At 34.3% G+C, this 23,209-nt stretch overlaps 3 protein-coding genes and 1 pseudogene across 3 annotated transcripts; 2 read left to right on the top strand and 2 right to left on the bottom strand.

Moving 5' to 3' along the window:
- Window positions 1-5,315: 5,315 nt before the first annotated feature.
- On the bottom strand, window positions 5,316-6,446 carry LOC107627705 (uric acid degradation bifunctional protein TTL-like). The gene is made up of 4 exons (XM_016330527.1): window positions 6,234-6,446; window positions 6,005-6,106; window positions 5,841-5,910; window positions 5,316-5,635 (listed from the first exon to the last, which is right to left on the bottom strand). Exons 1-4 carry the CDS (start codon window positions 6,444-6,446, stop codon window positions 5,316-5,318), a joined length of 705 nt encoding a protein of 234 aa, XP_016186013.1.
- Window positions 6,447-14,671: 8,225 nt separating this feature from the next.
- On the bottom strand, window positions 14,672-15,819 carry LOC107627703 (dnaJ protein homolog; annotated as a pseudogene).
- A 3,154-nt stretch (window positions 15,820-18,973) lies between these two features.
- LOC148575217 (uncharacterized) lies at window positions 18,974-21,729 on the top strand. The gene is made up of 4 exons (XM_088506117.1): window positions 18,974-19,054; window positions 19,179-19,563; window positions 19,665-19,672; window positions 21,481-21,729. The coding sequence occupies exons 1-4, from the start codon at window positions 18,974-18,976 to the stop codon at window positions 21,727-21,729; spliced, it is 723 nt and encodes a 240-aa protein (XP_088362243.1).
- Window positions 19,685-21,357, top strand: LOC148575218 (uncharacterized). The gene is made up of 5 exons (XM_088504730.1): window positions 19,685-19,900; window positions 20,487-20,702; window positions 20,926-21,069; window positions 21,111-21,176; window positions 21,304-21,357. Exons 1-5 carry the CDS (start codon window positions 19,685-19,687, stop codon window positions 21,355-21,357), a joined length of 696 nt encoding a protein of 231 aa, XP_088360856.1.
- Window positions 21,730-23,209: the final 1,480 nt, after the last annotated feature.

Below are 23,209 nucleotides of genomic sequence, written 5' to 3'. Positions count from 1 at the left end.
CTTTTGTTCTTTTGGGTAACAATCTCTTTTAATTTAATTTTTTAGGGTAAAAAATACAGGATAAGTCACGTGTATAAACTATTTGCAAACCAAAATTACTTGAATTTCCCAAAGTGTAACCCAAAGTGTAAAAGGTTACGTGAAAGTTTCAATTTACATTTTTTATATAAATCGATAATTTTCACTAAATCGAATTTATAGGATTCGAATTACTAGAAATTGTGATTCACATGTAGATCGAAGCCAAAGAATTTGAATTATGCCCTACCATACTAAATCGAATCTATAAAATTCGATTTATATGCTCTATGCTAAATCGAAGCAAAAAGGTTCGATTTACACCCACTTGGTAAATCGAATCTATTGAAGTCGATTTAAAGTGATATGTAGCTTTAGCTTCGATTTACTATGTATCATACTATATGATTAAATCGAACGCAGTTAATTCGATTTATAGAGTCCTAACTATATAAATACGAGCTCAACGTGAATTTTTTTTACCACAGTGAGATTCACAATGGCTAGTTATGAGAATTTTTTAGTTCTTGTGCATTATAGATGGTCTATTAAAAAGAAAACGCGATCAGGAATTAAATTTACTGATAAGGACCCGTTGAGTGTTTTTCTCAAACATTCAACGAGTTTTACTGAGTTTCAGAATACTATACTCCAGAAACTACATCTGCATGGTGTCGAAACGGGTGGAGAAGTTATTTTATAGAATCCCAATTTCTGTGTTACGCGATGATGTGAAGTATGATTTATTTGTTATTAGCAGTGACGAAGATCTGCAAGTTCTATTCTATTGTCGTCGGCAGTTTTCTAAGGTGAGGACTCCAGAGCTGTTAGCGAAGCTTGTGGATGTGGTATCTAGTTCTGGAGGTTCGAATCGGAATCCTCAGTCTTAGGACATCCAGCCTGTTCTAGTTTCATGCTTGTTGGTGCCTCGTCAGCTGTGCCAGTGATTACACCTGGGGCAGTTTTAGTTGCTTCTCCATCCTTTGAATTTAATCAGAACCACAGTGGTAACGCAGGAGTTTGTGAGACTGGACCGTTAGGGGAGGTTGCGATCGCAACACTCGGTTCTCCTGCAATGGTTCCGGTTTTCGGAGAGGGTGGAGTGCCCGATCGAGTTGAGGATGCACTGCATGATGATGATGATGATGATGTGGAGCCCGCCACGATAGCTAATGATAGTGACGATGACATACCACGGACCATTCTAGTTGTGGGTGGCGGAGCATCTAGTTCAGAAACTAATCAGTACTCCCGCACTTCTCAACTCTGGACTTGGATGTCGTGCCACCTCAGGGGAATCTGGAAGTACCTGTTAGTTTCGGGGCCAGAGATACACAAAATACAGGAGTTGTATCTGAATTTTAAGTTGGTCGGCAGTTTCAGGATAAAGAGGAAGTCATATTAAGTGTGAAGACTTATAGCATCCGCCATGGGGTTGAGTGCAAGGTATTGGAATCCGATCATTGGAAGTACTATGACAAGTGCAAGGAGTTTGGCAGCTGGTGCACATGGCTCATTCGGGTTAGCCTCCGCCAGTGCAGAGGCATTTGGGAGGTAAAACGGTACAATGGTCCTCACATTTGTCTACATCAATATCTAGTGATCATAGAATGCTTGATTATCATATCATATCAGCCTTCATACTGTCCATGATTAGAGCTGATGATGCCGTCTCGATCAAGGTATTGCAAAATGCCACGAAAGCACACTTCGAGTTTAGACTGACTTCAAAGTACTCCAATGCACAACACGAGGCCCCTTGTCGCTCAACGTCGGCTGATAACCTGACCATCTGAAGACCAAAACATTTAGTCAAAAATAAAGTAAAATGATAAATTATTAAAAACATGATGCATAATCCAAAAGAGTACCTCGACGCCAACGGCCAATGAAAGACATCAAATCTATCCGGTCGGAAACCAAGGAACCTCCAGAAGATCCATGACTGCAGGAGTTACAATGGACCGACCAACTTGACGACATTCCTGTTTGCCACGCGGCACATGCACCTGTATAACCATGACAGTGTAGCAGACCCCCAGCCATACTGACCCATATCCTCTAGCCTGGCGATGTAGGGTAACCAACGGATGTGAAGGTGTGTACCAGACTTATCCCTGAACAGCTGTGTCGATAAGAGTATCATGATATATGCACGGACATGCCTCCTAACCATCTCATCGTCTGCCCCTCGGAAGCTCACTAAATGTCTCCTACATTCAAGTGCACTTCACTGTGAACTTGTTGATGCAGTTCACAGGAGGCAAAACACCCAACAGCTCCTCAAACCATACCCATGCTGGTGGGCCACCCTCGATATGTTGCTCAAAGTCCGTGAGGCATCCGCTGACATACTGACTGTCGATTGAGAGCCCTAGCTGGTACACTACATCCTGTAGCGTGATCGTGCATCTCCGAACGGCATGTGAAAAGTATGCGTCTCCAGTCACCATCTCTCCATGAATGTGCTCAACAATGGCTCGTCTAATTGAAACCAAGTCTTGTTCAGTCTTGCTAGATGGATAAACCGGCCATCTGTAAGTACGGAATGATCCTATCATCCAATGGCATGCATACTGTGTTGTTGTCTCATACTGGTGATACATCGATGGGACTAGACAATGATAAAAAATTCCTTATCACAATCGTAACAAAACAGTGTTCAATGCATAAAATTCTAAAAATGCTAAACAATGCATGCTCTAATTTTTAAAAAATTGTTAATAATGCCCTACAAAACATTAAATAATTCATGACCCAACTCAAAAAAAAAAAAATTTACTAAAGCATATAGTCTCACGTTTACAGAGGAAATACAAAATGCTAAACCAAGTCTCGTTGAATATAAGACTAATAACTTCAAAAATCTAACATAACCTACAATCTTAGCTAACTAACCTTTTTAGGTACCATCTCAAGTTCTCAAAATCTAACCACCTAATAGCTTACTATTTTTAACAAGCACTTATATTAAAAAAATTAATTTTCTATAGTAAATTTAATTTAAATTGAAGTGTTCAAATTTAATTTTCAGAGCTTTTGTGTAATTATGAAGTGTTCAAATTGAAGTCTTTCTATTCTTCTAAACTTTTCCTATTTATAGAACACAATAGTGGATTGCGGAATGCTTCTCTTTTTTCACGAATTTAACTTTTTCTTTTTCTTTGGACTCTACAGCCCATGACCTTGCCTTGACTATGAAGGACCTTGTTTACCAAGTTATACATCCTACGTCTTTTTTTTTACCTTAGTCACCAAGTATTTACCCCACATTCTTTATTTATCATGTGTCAAGGTATTTCAACGTTTTAATCCTCATGGTCAAAGGTTATCAAATATCAAAATTTTATACTAACAATAACATTCTTTACATTATCAATATATCAAGTTATTTTAATCAATTATCTTAATTACAAAAGCACAATGGAAGTTTGTATTTGTCAACTAAGGAAAATTGTACTCCGACTAAATAGTAAGAAAACAAAAAAAAAGACAAAAAATTATTGTGTACTTCTAACTAACATTGATACAAATGATTTACAAACTTTTAGGTTTCAAAACTTTACCTGGTCCATAATCCTACAAAAGTAAAATAGTTACTGTGAGTCGATTTGTGATTTATCTTTGTTAGTGCAAAATTTTGACCTATTGTAAAATTCGACTATGATAGAATTAGGTATCGACTGTCTCATATGAATTGAGTTAAAAGGATCACAGTCAAAACTGGTTGATCGCACCTGGCAAACTTCAAAGAAATGAGGACTTGATCATAAGAAAACAGAATGTCGATTATGAGATGAGTCGAGTCGAGAAGGACCTAGGTTGAAATTTTATAAATCGCACGTCGCTTTATCTGGAGCATTATACAAAACGTGGGGTTTGAAGACCAAGGTAAAAGCAAAGACATGGGGTATCAACCTTAGAGAACAAAATCCTTTGCATGCAGTCAAGACAAAGTCATGGGTAGAGAAAGCCTGAAAAAAAGAAAGAAGTTAGATCGTGTCAAGAAAGGAGCACTCTGCAGTCCACTCTTTATAGTTTATAAATAAGAAAAGTTTAGAAGAGTTAGATGATTTCAATTTGAACATTTCACCATGACACAAAATCCTGCAAATTTTCAGTCACACTAATACAATGGAAGCAAATGAAGTGCAAATACACATGAGTGTCTAGAGTCCACTTTTATTTTATTTTCCTTTGTTTTCTTATTCCTCTTAATTTATTTCTTTTCGTTTATTTATTTTGTGTATTTTATTTTTACTTATTTTTTTAAATATTTTATTTTTTTTCAATTCCAATTTTACTTTCTTATCTATTTAAAGTTTTCGTTTATTTTATATTTTTTATTGTAATTCTTTATATTATTTGCTACGGTTTAATATCATTGAACATTTTATTGACATAAACACTAAGTAATTTTTAGATTGAGTCCACCCTTTTTCAGAAAAGTCGTATTTGTTCTCCGAATGGAGATCTTGATATGAATTTGATTCAATATCCTGTCGAAATTATCAAAAATCAAGTGAAATAATTAAATAAAAAAACTCATTTATATTTTCTTTTTGTCCACGCCACCCATCTCACTTCTAAGAATTTCTAATAATAGATTATTAGATACGTCAACCCAAGGGCGGAGCCACATACACTACAAGAAAATCGGCAGATAGCAGCAGATCAACTACTGCTAAATAGAATTTGCCAGCGGTGCTTGTGGCGGTTTTAGGAGACGCTACCAAATGATCTCATTTTGCAGCGGTTTTTCGGTCACCGCTGCAAAATGTACCCGTTTTGCAGCGGTTCTTGTGGCGATTTTAGGAGACGCTACCAAATAATTTTATTTTGCAGCGATTTTTCTATAACCGCCGCAAAATGTAAAGTTGTTGAATACATTGATACTCATTTTGCATCGGTTTTTGTCTAACCGCTGTAATATTATTTTTAACTTGAAATTTTTTTTTTGTATAAACATAATTGCCTTCTTAAAACTATTCTAGTCCTCGCTATTTTTTTTTTACTGAAAAAATATGTTTCAAATACTGCAACTTAATGCATTAAATAAATTTTCATTTTTGTGTTACATAAAAAAGAATTCATTAATTAAAAAAATATTTATAAATGAATAACTAAAAATAAATTTACGAATAAGGTTTTTTCTTGGATTATCAACCATTTTGAGTTTGTATTCAACCATAAATTGTAACATAAAAATCAAGTGAATGTCTGAATTCATAAACTCAAAACAAAGTTCAATGGAGCATAAAAATCAAAATTACTAAAGTATACCAACAAGTTTTGATTCATAATTTCTCATCAACATCGTATTGACCTGGCCAGAAATACTCTGTCAGAAATCCGCTGCAGTGACGTGATAACGGATCTGATAAGTCATCTCCAAACCATGGCAACTTGTTTAGATCGAAACCCCTTTTTGCAGCACGTACGACATCTTCTCTATGTTGGGTGTTTAAAGTTTCATTGTCTTCTGGAACCTTATTGAGCTCAACATCCTTGGAGATGTCATATGCACCGGAGGAGATAGCATCTAAATCGTCTTCTGAATCAGTGTCTGCTCCATCTAGAGTGTCAGCAACTATTTTGCCTGAATATTCAGCTGACACTGAATACATGAACATGCAACCAACAACATATAAATCTACTTAAAAGATACTGATAACTTCCAGGTCATTACCTAGTTATTAAGGAAAAAATTGCGGAATTATGGAAATAGGACTTTCAAAATTAACAAATACAAAATTAACTATTACCATCTCCTTCATCGGTAGTTTAGACAGATTTCTTGGAAAGAAGCTCTCTAATAGTACGTTCTATATACTTCAATTCCTCTGTTGAAGCAATCTCCAACTCAATACCATGTGAGTTATTAAAGCGAATCTGCACCATAATAAAATGTATAGTTGATGGTCTTTTTTGTAAAGCATATTGTGTCTTTGTAATTCACTTTCTATGCTAGAAATTTATTTCTAACCTTTAATTCAGCAAGTATGTCTTCAGATGTCCTACCAGCTACAAATGTCACAAAAACATAGCCAAATTTCTCCTCGTACCTTAATCCCCATTCATGAAGGTCCTACAAATTTTAGCATGAACGGAACAACTATCATTGGTTAAATGTTGTACGAATATATCAAAGTAAAATACTTATTAATCAAATAATGTTTAACTCAAGTGTTTAAGAGTACGGCTAATGAACAGACCTGCACAGTAGCTTCGTTCGCTGTTTTCAAGTATTCATTAGAATAAGATCGTCCTGATATAGCCTCCAACCAAGACCTAACATTCAACTTACGGTACCATATGTCTCTAGCAACCGTAATTGCATGTTCCAATGAAGAGAATGGAGAGGCCATAGCCATTTCATTAGCGAATGTTGTGCCTGCACAGCATGATGAGAAATCCTCCATTTTCATTACTCCTGTTACAACACCTTTTTAGCATTAAATATATTTGTCAATGATAACAATATCGTAATTTAGGATAATTTACTCGATATCATAATTTTCTTTATTGGAGGTTAAGAACAATAACAATGATGATGAGAACAACAAAGCCTTGAAAACTAACTTTTAAAAGCAAAAATCGTTGGAAAAAATGAGGAACTAGTGGTATTCATGAAAATCAACTTAAAATGATATCTTAATTCAAATACGAAAACACAGATAGTAATGTAACCAGCAAACTACGTACATCATAAACACTGTTAAACTTATCAACCACACACAGATACTCTAAAAATGATGTACATGTTTAGCCATATTTTCATTATGCCACATAATCGATGTTATCAGAAACATCTACTACTGGGTCTTCTAAATCATCATCCCTTGTCAACTGTAAATCACTGATGTCGCCTGCTGCTGACATGTTCAACCCGGGCTGAGGAGAAAAAGCAGCTTTAACATCTTCATTCTCTCCTCCCATATCATACAAGTCTCGTGGTTTTACATGAACCACTACACTCCAGTATTGATCTACTTCATCACGTACATAGTACACGGGATGAGCTTCTAATGCTAATATGTACGGTTCATCCTCTTCTCGATCACCAGTGTAAATTGGACGAGCAAAATTAACACTGGTAAGGCCCAGATGGTCTTGTTTGATTCTTCTGCTCGTAGTTGTATCAGCCTAAATACATTTGAACAAAACTACTGTGAAATAGCAACTATAGTTCAGTTCGATTATGTCCACAATTTTTCCATAATATGGAACACTACCAATAGCCACTCTGTTGTCACGCATGCTGGCATAACTTCTTGTATTGGATGAGACATAAAATTCACTATTTTGTGTTTTCAGCCTGTCTTCCTTTGTGATAGTTCTAAACTTGTACCCATTGACGTTGTATGCCCCAAAACGTCTTGCCTGAAGCATGGGACCACATGCCAACAACTTCATTTCTTTCGAATGTACAGTACTGTCCATTGGAACCTAGCACCATAAATTAGAGTTTGTTCGTATAAAAAATTGGAATTCATAATTTATAATTCTAGGGCACAAATAAGTTGGTCAGGTTAAATTTCTACGAACCTCACGCTTGAACCGGCGAGGAAATTCTGCATGCACAGCACGGTCTATCTTAGATTGCAACCTTGTTTGATCCCGTAATTTTTGCTTGGTTTCTGACCTAAATATACTTTATGACATAACAAGAAATTAGTCCAATGACTGAGTGTTTGAAATTGGTTATAATCGTGCTTAATGATTACATGTGCATACTTACTCAATAAATAGAGCGACGACCTCGCAATTGACTAGCACATGATGATGTGTCTGATCTCTTTCCATTGGGGTCAGTACAAAATGTGATACAGCCCCTGAAGCTTTTCCAATTTCTGGGAACATAGTACATCCTGTATTATTTGTAACATCAACAGGTCGATCGTCAACTCGCGCTGGTCGGTTGATTCTAGTCTCAATATTATCCAAATATCTGGAGCAAAATGTCAAAATCTCCTTGGATAAATAGCCCTCCGCAATTGAGCCTTCTGCTTGTGCCCTGTTACACACGTATTGCTTCAATCGTCCTAAGTACCTTTTGCATAAATACGACATAACGTTTAGTATATACGTAACAAATTTGAAAAAAATGACTTGAATGCATTTAGTAGCAAGCTAACCTTTCTATTGGATACATCCACCGATAATGTACTGGGCCACCAAGTTTTATTTCATCAACGAGATGCACCGTAAGGTGAACCATGACAATGAAGAAGGATGGAGGAAAAATTATTTCCATCTGATACAGAGTTTGCACAACATAATTCTGAAGGGCACCAAGCTGCATAGGATTTACAGCTTTTCCACAGAGTTCTCAGAAAAATGAGAACATATTCGCAATCATATTCGATACCAGACTTGGCAATGCATTCTTCACCAAAATTGGAAGTAATTGTTCCATTAGAATGTGGCAGTCGTGACTCTTCAACCCATACAACTTGCGCTGCCGGATGTCAACACAACGAGCAATATTGCTCGAGTAACCAACTGGAAATACCACATTCTGTAGAGTCTTCAAGAATACATCCTTCTGTGGATTCGACATTGTGAAGATTGCTGAAAGATATTTACCACCTTCGTCCGGCCACAATGCAGGCCTTATGCCCATGTTTTGTAAATCTTTGCGAGCCTTAAGATTATCTTTTGATTTGACGCTATCATTTAAGATAGTGAAGACCACATTGTCACAAATGTTCTTCTCTATATGCATCACGTCAAGGTTATGACGCAACATGTGATCCTTCCAGTACGGGAGTTCAAAGAACACACTCCTCTTTTTCCAATACGAGTCATCTTGATCTGCATCTTCACCAATGCGTCTTCTTTTGGCTGTCAGAGTTGAGTTCTTCCCAAACGATACTTGCATGTTACACTGCTGCCTTAAGACATCTGCTCTAGAATACTTCTTCGGTGGATCTCTGCTTTCAACTTGTCCGTCAAATCTAATCCGGTCTACTCTATATTTATGGCCCTAATTCAAGAAGCGGCGATGGCCCGTGTAACACCATTTTCGACTGAATGTTAGTCGCTGAGCCTTAGCGTCCACGTTACACGTGGGACAAGCTAACCCACTGTACATGTTCCACCCAGATAAATTTTCCAACCCGGGAAAATCGCTAATAGTCCACATTAGCGCCGCACGCATCTTGAAAGTGGTCCCCTTATTAGCATCATAAGTTTCAATGCCATCCCAGAGTTGCTTCAACTCATCCACCAGGGGCTCCAAATAAACATCGATGTCGTTACCCGGCATTTTAGGACCGGAAATAATCATAGAGAGTATAAAAGATGCATGTTTCATGCATAACCAGGGAGAAAGATTGTACGGAATAAGAATCACAGGCCAAACGGAATACGTGGTACTCATATTTCTGAAAGGATTAAAACCGTCACTTGCTAAAGCTAAGCGAACACTGCGAGCATCGTTAGAAAAATCAGGATACTTTGCATCAAAGTCTTTCCATGCTTCAGCGTCCCTTGGATGCCTCAAGTACCCATCGTTGTTATCTGCCTCTTTATGCCATAACATGTCAGATGAAGTTTTGCTACTCATGAATAACCGTTGCAGTCGTGGTATAAGAGGAAAGTAACTGAGAGTCTTCGCTGGGAGAGGCTTTCCGTTTTTCCTGACAGGTATTTTGAGTTTCGTAACGGAACCCTTTCGCGTCTTTTGCTTCCATCGTGAAGTCCCACACTGCTTGCATCTGGTCGCATCCTCATCCTCACCCCAATACAACATGCAATCATTCGGGCATGCATCTACCTTTTTGTACTCAATCCCCAACTTTCGGATAGTTTTCTTGGCTTCATACAAAGTGAACGGGAATTTGACTTGCTCAAATGCATCCCGCAATAAGTCCAAAATCATCGACATAGCCTTGTCACTCACACCACACATACACTTAATGTGATAAAGCTTCATTAGGAAAGACAATTTTGAGTATTTCGAGCAGCCGGGATATAATTTCTCCGCTCCATCCGCAAGAAGATCGGTAAAATCCTGTGCTTCGCGACTTGGACCATCGTATAAGTACGGCAACTCTATATCATCATCTTCTACAGGATCCGCTGTTGTGGTCTCCTCACTTCCAGGAGGCATTGTGAAGTTAAATGCCTCGTGCACCATTTGAAGATATAGATTCACCTTGGGTGTAGGTTTCTCAACTATCGGTTTGCAAGTAGAGTTCTCCTCAGCTGGTTTCTCACCATGACGCAACCACAAAGTATAACCAGCGAGAAAGGGCTTTATCAACAGGTGGTCTTACGCATCCTCTCTTGTTTGCATAAATTGAAACCCACATTGAGGGCATGGACACTTTATCATGTTATCCGACGATGCATTCGCAAATGCAAAGTCTAGGAACTTATTAAGTCCTCGTCTATATTCTATGCTATCTCGTGGCTTAAGAATCCAGGTTTTGTCCATATCTATTATACAACAAATATATGGTTTAATAATTAATGTGATACAAATTTTTCATCACTAAAATAATGTTACGTATCTTACTGTATTCATTCCGCATGATATAAGAAATACCGTTCTAAAAACATAAAATGCATGGTAAAATACGTGTGCAACTACGAACATTAAAATTTATACTAAAATGTGCAGTAAAGGTAGAATATAAAACTAATATAGAACAAAAAATATGCCTCATAACCACAATTATAATACGACGATAAAATTTACGCCAATTACTTTTTGGCAAAAAATAACAAGATTCATTTTTACATATAATAGTCATTCATATAAGTTCATTCATGGAGTACCTTACGAAAATTTTTTGTCCGTAAAACACTCCTCCTATAAACCTTTTTATAGGAGGGAATTCAAAATTTCTGTACTCTTATTTATATTCAAGGTTTATTTTTATGTTTTATTTTAGGTATGTTAATAAAAAATGTTAGAATTAGTTTTAATTTTTTTGTATTTTCTAGAGCTATTTTTTCCTAGCTTTCTTAGAGGGGGCGAATAATGGCCTCGGCCCCCCTCGAATTTTAAAAAAACTATACTTATAAACGAGATATGTATTTTAGGAATAAAAAATATTACATAATTTAATAGTTTTATATGTAATTTTATTATCTTAACAGTTTAGTTCACTAATATTTTTTACTTAACTAACTTAATATCTTTGTACTTTTCAAATTAGTTTTTATAAAATAATCTGTATTTATTTTTAAAAACATCATTTATTTTTTTATAATACTATATTTAATGTTTATATTATTATATTCAAAATGTCTTACGTGTGTGTATATATATATATATTTATATATATTTCAAAAACTAACTCTAATAACTATATGTTAACTATTTTTATGGAATGAAAAAATTTATCTAAAGTTTGGCCCTGCATATTAAACTTTCTGGATCCGTTCCTATATATGGTATTAACTGATTAAAGAGAACATAAAAAGAGATTAAAAAATATGAAGTAACTTCTATAATAATAAATTCTTTAATAATATGTATAATAAAAAATGCTTTAAAATGATGTAACTCACCAGAAATTTTTTCTGGTATAAATTACAAATCATCAATAAAGTGACTACTAATTAGTACTCAGCGAAGGAATACATCAAAGCCATAAAAAACGAGTCAAACTATTTTAATTACGTCGTACAATTTTTATAAACTAGGATTAATATTTATAATTAAATAATGAATAAGCTAAATATTAATTCAATATGTCAAATAATAACGATATTCATTAATAAATGATCATTTCTTAAAATTAAATAATCAAGACACCCATTGAGAATATTATTATGACAAACCAATAAGGGAACTAATAAATCCAAGATACTCCAAATAGTACAACATATACACATAACTCATTACACACCTTATGTTTGTAGGTCAAAGATGCAAAAAAAAAATAATCTGAAATGTGTATCAAATAAAAGTAAAAGAGTTAGTAAACCAAAAATTACGTCCAAAAAATTATTCTCTTCATCCAAACATTTCCAAAAAATTTTATCATAAAATATAATATAAGATAATTATATTCTAAACTAATAATTAAGAAATAGTTTATCCGTAATAACATATATCACGTACAACATACTTAAAAATAAAAAAAAAAAGAGATCAACAATATAAAAGGTACACAAAACTAATTTATTGTTTTTCCTATATAGAACATGATTAATCGAAAAATTATATGTTGAAACCATCATTAAAATTTTTAGTATAACATATTTATAAACATTAGCTAAACAAACAAAAATTACCTTTGGCATAATCAAACAGACTTATTTTCTTTTTTATTGTTTGCTTAAGTGTAGTCGGTTGATTAAGAAAAAATTGGATATTTTAAAAATCGAAATTAAACCGATGAACCGGCCAAGATCCGGTTCGGGCAAACCGAACAATGACCTGGCCGGCTTTTTGAAGCAACATCACAAAATCCTCCGTTTCAGCCCACAATTAACCCTAATTAGAACCCACTCCAAGAGAAATGAAGAGATGTTGCTTCTAAAGTTCAGAGCACCGCCCTCACGCGAAGGTTTCCATCGAATCTCCTCAAGCGCGTCGCCCTTCACCTGCGGCCAGCCATCTCCGCGTGCCGCCGCCGTTGGTCCTCAAGTCGCTCCCTTTCCCTCCGTCGCAACCCTCCTTCCCTTCCATTAAGCAGCCATTGTGGTCACCGCAAAGCCTCCCTCGCGCACCCAAGCTGTCGCAAGCTCTGTTCGATTCTCGGTCTAAAGGTGCTCCAATACTGCTACTTGCCTTGGTCACTCGGTGGCTCTGTCTCCCCTCCATCAATGTTGACATTTGGTCGAGCTTCCAGGTATTTTTCTTTATTTATTTAACTGAATATGCATGCTTTTTTTAACTGATTTTTGTTTGTTTATTTAACTCAATATTCATGCTCTTTTATTTTTAGTTTTAATGTTTATGAAAATCTATTTTAGTTATACCCTAAGTCTGGTTCCTTGTTATACCATGTTTGTAGTTTGGTTTCAATTAAACAAAATAAATAAAGTCGTTAGGCTTGTGCAGTCAACAATTTCTTACTGATATCTAAATGGATAATATTAGATAAATTAGTCCATAATAAATAAATTAGTTCACTGTCTCTTCAAATTATTATTATGTTTTGGATGAACGAAACATGAAAGCTTAATCGGTGGCTTTCAGTTTTATAATGCTAGAAGCTATGTACGAAGACAAATCATATGATGATGATTATGGTATTTGTAATTGATGACTATAAATTTTCATAATACTTCAAAAATCAGCTTAAAATCAAAGTTATAATTTTATACTATGTAAAACTATTTTGATTTGTGAAAATCATTTTGAGCCCCTACTTAATTTATTGTGTTTTATTTGAGTCCCCTACTTAATCTATTAATGAGATTTTTACTTACTTGAAAAATTAAGAACATAAAAAACTTGAGTTTAAAAATTGGAGAAGAGATTAGTATCTAACACTGAAAAAGGTGGTACCTGGATGAATGTGTAGTTGGAAATATTCTGAAACTCACAGAAGACTGGTGTTGGCTCCTAACATTTGAAAAGAAGAAGAGTGGAGATTTTTGAGTTTAGAATTATATGGGATGAAATATGTTATTATATAGACATCTTTGTACCTTTAAAATATAACTAATAATCAAATTTGTTTTGAAGATAAGAAAAAAAAAATCAAATTTGCCATCATTGACCGGATTTACAGTCACTCTTTTAACAGAAAGCATTTGTTCAGATACAAATAATTAATTAAAAGGATAAATTAATTATATAAAAGATTAAATTTATTAGAAGTAGAAACGTGTTACTCAAATCAGATAAATTAAAAATTTAAATTTGAAATCAAATTAGGTAGTTAAGTAAACGGCGAAAATCTGATTCAGATGAAGTTGTTAGGATTTCAAAAAATCACCCAATATTTTAGCAATCATTCTCTCCCGTCTTGTTAACATACTCTGCGCCTCCTTCACCCCGAGCCAGTTTATAAGACTGATTTCATATAATCTTTTCACGAATACTGAGCTTACTCCTCTGCACAATAATCATGTCTTTTTAATCATTGAGAAGAAGGCTCTTAAATTTAGTTAAAGGATTGAAGTGATTCTAAAACAGTGGTTTTCGGCTCTATATTTTCTGCTCAGTCACCTAAGGTTAATGTATTTTATTTCATGTTTCCTTTTGTTCATTCTTATGTATTTAATTCCTGTAGTGTCTATCTTTCTGCATTTCATGCTTAGGTTGATGATGATTTCTCCTATGTAATAGATTTTCTTTTGCTTTCGCATTTGTTTTTCGATTTTGTTTTTTTGTTCCTGCAACATAGTTCCAAACAACAAAGATAAGCATGTAACTTGGACGTGAAGATGAATTGAATTCAGTTAGCTTTTCCAAGTTCTTTGAATCATCTTAACAAAGTTTTCATTGCATATACTTAGACTCATTATTAAGTATCTCTTACTGTTTTTTATTTTATTTTAGTTATTTGTTTATTTGTGTTGAGTCGGGTATTAGGTAGAGAATCTGAGTCATACTAATAAATTGCTTTAAAATTTACTACTTTATTGAAAATTTGCTGAAATTCTTGTGTGGAAATTTACTACTTTGTTGAAAAATTGCTGAAATTGTTGCTGGAAATAATGAGATTGTTTAATCATATTAATCCACATGGACCTCAAGAACCTTCTTCTCCTGCACAACCTTCTCTCCTTTGCACTGTGGGCAACGGTCCCTGTCACTGATGGTTTCTCCAGTACCCTTACATTCATTGCAAGGATGCTGCATTTGCTGAATAATAGAGGGACCAAGGTGCCTAATAGAAACCTTCATAACAGTTCCTTGGCAACCAGCGCACTTTGTAGAATTCCCAGACTTGTACTCTTTGCTGCAAAGTTCAATAACACAAACAACCACACAAACATAAGAAACCAGTGTACATACAATCAATCACATCATAATAGATTACCAATAACTTGAAATTTTGATGTTTCGAGGTATAGGTCTTCAAGCGAGACCTTCAGGGGGTGAACCACATCTTCTCCCCTTTTCTGCCTCCTCCCTCTGCTACTACCACCTGTTCAAAGAAGCCATCAACAAATCTCTCAAAACCTAATCAAAATACAAAATTACCACAACCAATAAAAATTTTCCGAAACTGAAAAAACATCTGATTATAACATACCGCCGCCAAAGGGACTCCCACCAAAGAAAGACTGGAAGATATCAAATGGGTCGTGGCCACCACCCATTCTTTCTTTGAGAGGATCCCCACCCTACCGATCATAAATCCCATGCTTTTCAGGATCACTCAGAACCTCATAAGCCTGGGCAAGCTCTTTAAACTGCAACAAACCAATCCAAAATCCATATTAACATCTGCTCCACTCCTCACCTCAATGACACACAAAATTCATAGAACAAATCTATTTCACAAAACTAAAAACAAGAAATAATGTTTGACCACACAACGCATCATCATATATTGAATCAGCTAAGCTGAACATACCAGCTTCAACCACGCTAGAGTTAACATAATCTTCATCCTTTTCATCAAAATTCCGAGCCGTACTTCCACTCCCATTTGAAGGTGAGTTGAAACTGCAATGCACAGTCTTGTTCTTGCACTTTCGCATGTTTATATGGAAAGAAAGAACAGTGGCCTTATCTATGCTACACCTGAGTCCCCAAAATTCAGTTCGAATACACTTAGCCTTCATTGGTCCAATTAAAGAAACACTGCAGAGCCCTGCTACTTTGGCACGAACAGTGGGGATCACAACCGGTCCCTTCAGATTCAAAGAACCCATTCTACCTTTATAATATATATATATATATTCTCACAACCTTCACCAAAAATTCACAAACCTTTTAGCCATCATGATCTAAAATTTGCATAACCCGTTTATAAGCATGTTGAATGATTATTAATTAAATTTAAAAGCAAAACGCACCTCAAACTCGAAGTCTGAAGTGTGAAGCTTTAGGATTAGACGATGATCCAGTCACCGATCAACGCAAGAATATTGAAGAATCGGGTTAAATAGGTTTGTGAATTCAGAAGGGGAAATTAATTATATGTGTATTATTAGTACATGTCTGATCAGATCAAGGGGGAAAGTAAAAAAGACGAATTGAGATCTGAGAGTGAAAAGAAGGAACGGAATTGAATTGAATCGAATTGAAGTTATGAATAGGGCTCAGAGAAAAGGGGGATATAAGAGAGGATAAGAGATTCTTCTTCCTGTGTTGAGGGAGAGTGAGAGAAGGATCCCAAATCAATAATCAATAAAAAAATCTTACTAAGCAAGCATGGATCCACCGCATGCATCAGCTTCAGCATCATCTCATAGTAAAATATGAAATCACTATTCTTCTTCTTCTTCTTCTTCTTCTTCTTCTTCTTCTTCTTCTTCTTCTTCTTCTTCTTCTTCTTCTTCTTCTCTCTCTCTCTCTCTCTCTCTCTCTCTCTCTCTCTCTCTCTCTTAAGTCTTAACTAAACTGGGTTTATATATATATATATATATATTTGCACGTCATAAATCAGCTCAATCCGAAGTCCAAACACATCTCATAGTACGAATTGTTGTTTTGCCTTATTTTCATCATGCTATCATGCTATTCTTGAGTTTGAATTGCAATTTGTTCGAATATCTGAGATATTGTTGAGATATTGCTGCTGGGATTCGTGAGTTTGAGTTGCATTTTGATTAAATAATTTTCATTCTTAGTTCTGTCTCCAACCACTAATCTGTGATTGTGTTTTTATATTTAGGAACAAGATATGATTTTATTATTGTTATTCATTCATCCATTGACTCCAAGATTTGATTGTTCTTGGTGTTTCTTTTCTTCTCCTTTTTTGTTTAAGTCCTTTGCTGCTTTTTGTTGAGCTTGAGCTCTGAAATTTTGCTGTTCCTTTTGTTTATGTTTATCTGCTTTTTTGTTTTTTAAATTTTCTCCACATAAAAATTATAAGCCAATTATAAGCTTCATTTTTCTTTTGTTGGATTTGCTTGTTCCTTTGGTTTGGACAGGGAGGGTTAACAAAATCAGACTTTGATTCTGTATTGAATATATATATATATATATATATATATATATATATATATATATATATATAAAATAACCAAATCATTGCATTTGTACTTCTCTATACAGTAGCTTTTTCCTTTCAGTTTGAACCTATCTCTAACACAATGTATATATTATCATATGATATTTAAATATAATACACAGTAGTAATCGATTCCTTTGCATAGTCAAACACACATGAATTAATTCTTAATATGTGCAGAAAAGTGTATGGTTTATCCCTCTTGTTCCTGTGCTGAATTAATGCTTAGATGTTATTTAGATTAGCTATTGTTATTAGATATTATAAAGAACCAAAAACTAGTTGTAATGAACTTAAATAGTTTAAAAAGGCTATAGTATTAATGGTATTGTTTAAAAATTATGGTTTGAAAATCAGAATTTCTAAAAATTGGTTTTAAAATTGGATTTTTAGTTAAAAAATCTGGTTTAGAAATGGATTTCTAAAAACTTGTTTTAAAACCGGATTTTTGGTTAAAAAACCAAATTTAAAACTGGATTTTAAATTTGGATATTAAAAAACTGAATTTAAAATCGGTTTATATATAAAACCGGATTTAAATATTAAAACTGGTTTGAAACCAATTTTTATTTTTTCAGACCGATTTAGAACCAGTTTCTCTTTTTAATCCGATTACAGTTTGGTTCTATAACAGTTGATATTGCAGAAGAAACAATAAATTTTTTGGCTCTGCCTGAACAGCTATTTCAATTTTATTTGTTTACTTGAGATTATTTGTTTACTTGAATTATTTTAATAAAACATGATATTATATTGATATAAGGTTTGGGTTTAATGTTATATATATATATACACACACACACGTACGTCAGAAGCTTGATCACAAGAGGAATGGAACTCAAGCATATGCATATATAAGCTAAGGCAGAGTATAAATAAAACTAGTTTATATTGTTAATTTATAATAATATATTCTCGAATTTATCCTTATCTAAAAGGGTTTTATTTTACTAAAACACCTATCAAATATTGATTCAAAATAGAAACACATCAATTATTGAGTGTCTATCTGATTTGCAGGCTGTTGATTTTAGGAGCTCTCATCAAAACTTGAATGTGAACTTAGGCCATAAAGGTACGTAGTATGGGCAGGAAGGAAGAAATAATCCCTGTATATATAATATGTAATGAAATTAATAATGAGTCATTCAACATTCCTGCTTTAGTGTTAAAATATTTGAGATCTCATGCATGTATATATTTGACTTAATATTGTTGTAATTTTGTTGTCTGAAGCTGAAATTGCAATGCCCCACATGTGTTGATACTTAAGTTTTTTCCCTTTTGTTCTTGATGATCTGCTACTTTACTTGCAAGATAGCCTAGTTACTTTGTATTCAAACATTTACAAAATTAATTATATTTACTTCTAAAAATTGTCGCTATATAAAGGTTGAATAACCATCAATATTTACTGACTCTTACCCCCAATCTTTGGATTAAGGCCTCAAAACTGGACATGACTTGTTTAGGGAAAATTTAATGCGATAGATGTTTAAAGGTCGTATGATTCTATATACCAACAACTGTAATGCTCGCTTTGCTTTGATTTAATCAAGGTCGCAGTTTCATTAATTTCTCACATCACTTGGAGACTTATTTTTTGGGGATAAAAATTTTTTGTCATGTCATCTTTAACACCACCAAGTTTGTATCCTATATTAGCACCTTTAAAAGTTGATACCAGACTTTTTTTGATTAATTAATTTTATGTATTTATTACTATTCAGACATTAAAATTGTTAAATAGTGCACTATATTGTTTGACACTTGATTCATGTAATTGATATAATCATTGTACACTATTGAGTTTTACATTGTTGTTCTCTTGCTAAAGGAATAGTCAAATGTCAAGGAAACTTCGATACACCGTTAGTACTGCACCCGGACCTGTAGCTGCCCCTGATAGTCAAACACACGCTACTCCGGTGAGTTATTTAATGCACAACTTAGATCAAATGTTCATTTGCCTATTAGGATAGACTTTTATTCAATATAATTTGTGGGAATACTGAAAAAAATTGGTTGATGTACTAACTACTTTGTTTTTAGCACACGGATGGAACACATGATGCGGGTGCAAATACTTCTAGTGCACAGCAATGTGCTAGAGCACCTCCACCTCCGCATTCCGGTAATGGTGCTCGACAATCCCGGGTTAACGCTATACCATTTAGACCACCGCGCAATGAAGCACGGCTGGCGCCGTCAAGTGACATTGGGGACGCTCGAGCTCCTGCGACAAATAAAAAGCATCCAGATTTACATGAAGTTGTAGATGACCATTCAGAAGATAAAGACTATGACCCTGAGGCGGATGAGGTCGAGTCGTTCGATGACCATGTGGACGACTTATTTGCTGCACATGAAGTTGAACGCCAAGGCAATGCCAACGAAAAAAAAAAGGACACCGATTATTGGGTTGTTGATGTCATAGGTATTCTTTTGATGCTCGTTTCTTAGAAAGTTCAATTACTCTTCTCCGTGCATTCTAATTCGCTGAGTAAACTAACATTTAAAGTTTGTTCCCTCTGTTAGAAAATGGTGTGACTTATTGTATGGAGCTGACTGTTAAAGAGGCATTAGCACTTCCTCCTGGAAAGATGATCGTGCTAAACCATAACAGAGAATTGCAACAAGTTGGTCAGGCAGCGGGCCTATTGAGCGGGTTCGTGGGGACATTGGCGTCTAATTTTCAACAGTTACCAATTTGTGAAAAAAGTTGGAAGACAATGAGCAAGGCTTCCAAGGAGCATGCCTTTGACCAGTTTAAGGTAGTGTTTAGTATTTTTTTTATAAAGTAAGGCGTTACCAATGCTTAGTGTAAAATGCTTTTTTTTTTTATCTATTAAATGAACACTACAAGGAAAGATTAAGATGCACACACATGATATCGACCATACAGATTTTTTTATAGAATATCGATAAATTTCTAATGACTTTTTTGTATAGTGTAAATTGCCAAAAAGTTCTAACAGATTGTATTAGTAACTAAAATCATTATTTAATGAAGTGATATATATTTGATCACTACTAAGCTGGTCCAGCAAGGGGGATTCGGTTCATACTTTGAAGGTGATTAGGCATGCTTATATTGGAGGTGATTCTTGCTATTTATATGTTTATATTGGTTGTCAAACTTGCATTTTGAACTTAGCCTTTAGGATAAAGTTTTCATGGTGGAAAGTTCTCAATCATATTTGTTTGTGTGTTGAGTTGATGAATCGTGTATATAGGTTCGTCTTTGATGTAGAATGGATTTGGAGTTAAAGTTAATGGTTACAATGATGGTGTGAAAGCACTGATGTCAATATCGTTATCATCTTTATTGTGTTATCTTATGATCTGAACTACTTGTAGCGAGTCTTCCACTATGAGGACGATGGAACAGGGATCATAAAGCGGGGAATTGTACAAAGAATAGGAAGTTCCTGGAGGAACGCAAGAAATCATTTGTTCCATAAGGTTTATGACGAAGAACTGATGTTTGCGGAAAACCTCAAGCGTAAGCCAGCAGGAATAGAGGCAAATCACTGGAGAAAGTTTCTTGAATATCGGTTGAACGAGGACACACAGGTAACAAATATTTAGTTGATATTTTGTTGTTTTCTAATATAAATCGTCATGAATTACTACTAAATATGCTGAATTTATTGTGATAGTGGAAAAACTACTACCAAAAAGTTTGTCACCTTATCCTTTTTTGTGTTTCCTGAAGTTGTACATGCCTAACTTATAAAACCATTAAAAGTGTAGTAATTTATCCCGATAACATTTATGTTTGTCATTTTGTGTGTAGGAGAAGTGTAAAAAAAATGCCATTAATCGTTCAAAGCAACTGTACACACATACCGGAGGTTCGAAAACGATGGCAAGAAAAAGACACGAAGAAGTAATTAATTTAAATTCAGTTCCAGAATGGTTACGTGTTTTTGGTAATATAGTGTTGTTTGTTATATAATTGTGTGTTGATGATTGTTATAGGAGCTACGACAGGGAAGGCCTATTGGTAGAGGAGAGGGATGGACCATGAGTCATAAAAAAAGAATGGTTCGTATATGAATGAAGATGCGCGTCTGGTTGGGGTAAATCATCTGCTTTACTTTTTCAAATTTCTCTTTGCAATTACTACCATTGAATTTAAATTAGTGTAAATCTGGATCTCACATGTTTACAGGAAGCAATTGAACTTATTGAGAGCCAAGATCCCTCCAACAAGGAATTTTCATAGAATGATTCCCTTGCACAAGTGCTTGGGAAGGAGCACCCAGGAAAAGTTCGTGGACTCGGTTTTGGTCCATGTCCCAGTCAGTGTTTTCGTAACATTTCACAGTAGTCTGACTACGGTGTACAGATTGAGGAGTATCAGATGGAGATTGTAAAACTTAAGGCGGAGGCAGCAGAACTCAAGGTAGTAGCAGCAGAGGAAAAGACAAAGAGACAGAGAATGGAGGCAGAGGCAGCAGAGGAGAAGGCAAAAATGCAGACTATGAAAAATTTATTAAGATACATAATCCAGCAACAAGGAGGTAATTTGCCACTTGAAATAGCTACAGATTTGGATTCTTTGAGAAGTGCACCAACCTCATCCCATGCAAGATGATGTACGGGCAGCTATTGATTTGAATTATCAATGTTGGAATCTGAATACTCTTTAATTTTTTACTATCATAATGACTTTTGAGATATTTATTTGTAGTTTTTTATTTTGATGACTTTATCTGTATTTTACAGTCATCGATGCACTGAATTCAAATAACTATTATAATGATTCACTTTTGTATATATTTTTGTTTTGTTTCGTAATTTATAGTTTGATTCGCTGTTAGTTATTTTAATAAGTTAACATAACTGAGTAGAAGAACGTATAAAGAATAAAAGAATTGGCATATTTTAGTGTAAATTCGAGTTTTTTCAAAAAAAGTGTAACTCAACATTTGACAGCGGTTTTAAATCCGCTGCTATATCTTAACAGAATAATTCAACGGATATCATTTTGTAGCGGTTAACAAACGCTGCCATCTCCAAGCAGTCATATTCTTACGATTTCGTAGCGCAAAGAACCGCTGCAAAATACCATTTAGCTGTGGTTGTTCCAGCGGTTGCTATTAACCGTTGCAAACGGTTTAGCCATACGCTATCTTTTAGCGGATATATCAACCGCTGCTATCCGTTTGGCAGCGGTTAAAAACCACTGCTAATCTTGTACATAACCGCTGCTATTTACCGAAAATGGTATAGTGATAGTGGCAAAAGGGAACAATACCCCCTAATTTTAATTTTTTACATGTAAATTATAAATTTCAGTTTAACCTCCTTAAAATTTTATTTTAACCTTATTTTATTATGTAAATATTTTTTGCCCCCTTCTAATATTTCATCTAACTCCACCCCTACATAAACCAAGCGAGATTTAAATATCTAATAATATTTAAATGAATAAATGCACAAAACACTTGATCCGTTTTACTCATATATCATAAATATAATTTACTCATCATATATCATCCAAAATATAATCAGGAAATTAACTTTAGCACGCTTGAATTTTCATTCAACATCATCTAAAAAATGGATGCAATTTTGTGTTCTTGCATTCTTGCATGTTGACAGTTTTTTAAACAACATTCATATTAATTTTGTGTTCATATATATATATATATCGCTTAACGTGAATTAGTGAAGGTGGTTTTTGCACCCATTCAAACTAACAAAGAAACAATCACATTTTTTAGATGGTTAATTTTGCTTTTTATTTTCTAATATTGAGTTAATTCCCAATTAGAGTATGTAAACAAATGAAAAAGAAATACTATCATGCTTAATTTAAGCCTATCAAAAAACTATACTACTTTATATTCTCGATTTTATATAATTTTCATTTACTAACAGATTATTTATCGATAAAAAATTAAAATTTATTTTATTAATACCAAATAAAATTTTAACTGTTTTTCTATTAAGATCCTCCAAATTTAAATTTTATTTTAAAAATTAAAATATAATCTTTCACCATTTATTTTATAAATAAAATATAAAAAATATAAAAAAATTATTTAAAAATAAAAAATTACACTTTACTC

This window comes from Arachis ipaensis, chromosome B2, assembly GCF_059453495.1.
Source record: "Arachis ipaensis isolate K30076 ecotype BB chromosome B2, ASM5945349v1, whole genome shotgun sequence".
Classification (NCBI taxonomy): domain Eukaryota; kingdom Viridiplantae; phylum Streptophyta; class Magnoliopsida; order Fabales; family Fabaceae; genus Arachis; species Arachis ipaensis.
The sequence above is the reverse complement of the archived record's forward strand: the minus strand, read 5'-3'. Positions and strand labels throughout refer to the sequence as shown.

Excerpts from the sequence above, each read along its gene's own strand:
- LOC107627705 (XM_016330527.1), bottom strand. The coding sequence starts at position 6,446 with ATGAAAATGGAGGATTTCTCATCATGCTGTGCAGGCACAACATTCGCT. Across the intron at positions 6,107-6,233 it reads CGAACGAAGCTACTGTGCAG|GACCTTCATGAATGGGGATT; the intron begins GTCTGTTCATTA and ends TAAAATTTGTAG. Across the intron at positions 5,911-6,004 it reads ACATACTTGCTGAATTAAAG|ATTCGCTTTAATAACTCACA; the intron begins GTTAGAAATAAA and ends ATTATGGTGCAG.
- LOC148575217 (XM_088506117.1), top strand. The coding sequence starts at position 18,974 with ATGTCAAGGAAACTTCGATACACCGTTAGTACTGCACCCGGACCTGTA. Across the intron at positions 19,055-19,178 it reads GTCAAACACACGCTACTCCG|CACACGGATGGAACACATGA; the intron begins GTGAGTTATTTA and ends CTTTGTTTTTAG.
- LOC148575218 (XM_088504730.1), top strand. The coding sequence starts at position 19,685 with ATGGAGCTGACTGTTAAAGAGGCATTAGCACTTCCTCCTGGAAAGATG. Across the intron at positions 21,070-21,110 it reads TACGTGTTTTTGGTAATATA|GAGCTACGACAGGGAAGGCC; the intron begins GTGTTGTTTGTT and ends TGATTGTTATAG. Across the intron at positions 21,177-21,303 it reads TGAGTCATAAAAAAAGAATG|GAAGCAATTGAACTTATTGA; the intron begins GTTCGTATATGA and ends ACATGTTTACAG.